The following is a 409-nucleotide window of genomic DNA, read 5'->3' on the forward strand; positions in this document are numbered from 1 at the left end:
TCACTAAAGATACCCAGGACAGGCTGCGGCCGCGGCCGCCGTGGTTATTTATTTTCAAGTTCCTTTTTGGAACTTAAAACTTTGTTTTCGTTTCGGTTTGTTTGGTTGTTTGTTTTTTGTTTTTTTTTTTTCCTTTTTGTTCGTTTGGTTCTTTTTCTTCTTTTTTTTTGTTTGTTTTTTTTTTTTTCCCCAGTATATATTTATCAGCGGCTGCAAAGTTACTGGGTTGGGGATTTAGAGGATGGTGTTAGAATTTATTAATTCCTTCTGGGCTGACTCAACTCCTTCTCCTGGGCTGCCGGGTTAAAACCAAAAACCCCCCAAAAATAATCCCCGAAACCACAAAAAGAAGCAGCGGTGGACCTCCCCCCCACCACCACCACCACGTAAACCGCCCCCCAACTCTTTT

General features: G+C 42.1%; 2 protein-coding genes across 2 annotated transcripts in view; one reads left to right on the top strand and one right to left on the bottom strand.

Annotated features, from left to right (window-relative positions):
• Positions 1 to 238, top strand: part of PPP1R37 (protein phosphatase 1, regulatory subunit 37) — a 17566-nt gene extending 17328 nt beyond the window's left edge. Inside the window, exon 11 of the mRNA XM_009883535.1 lies at positions 194 to 238. Coding sequence (XP_009881837.1) covers positions 194 to 238 — 45 coding nt within the window. The remainder of the gene's footprint in view (positions 1 to 193) is intronic.
• Positions 235 to 409, bottom strand: part of NKPD1 (NTPase, KAP family P-loop domain containing 1) — a gene marked incomplete at its 5' end in the record, with an annotated part of 3219 nt that continues 3044 nt past the window's right edge. The window contains one exon of the mRNA XM_009883536.1: positions 235 to 295. Coding sequence (XP_009881838.1) covers positions 235 to 295 — 61 coding nt within the window. The remainder of the gene's footprint in view (positions 296 to 409) is intronic.

The sequence above is a fragment of the Charadrius vociferus genome, unplaced genomic scaffold, assembly GCF_000708025.1.
Source record: "Charadrius vociferus isolate BGI_N301 unplaced genomic scaffold, ASM70802v2 scaffold2734, whole genome shotgun sequence".
Classification (NCBI taxonomy): Eukaryota; Metazoa; Chordata; class Aves; order Charadriiformes; family Charadriidae; genus Charadrius; species Charadrius vociferus.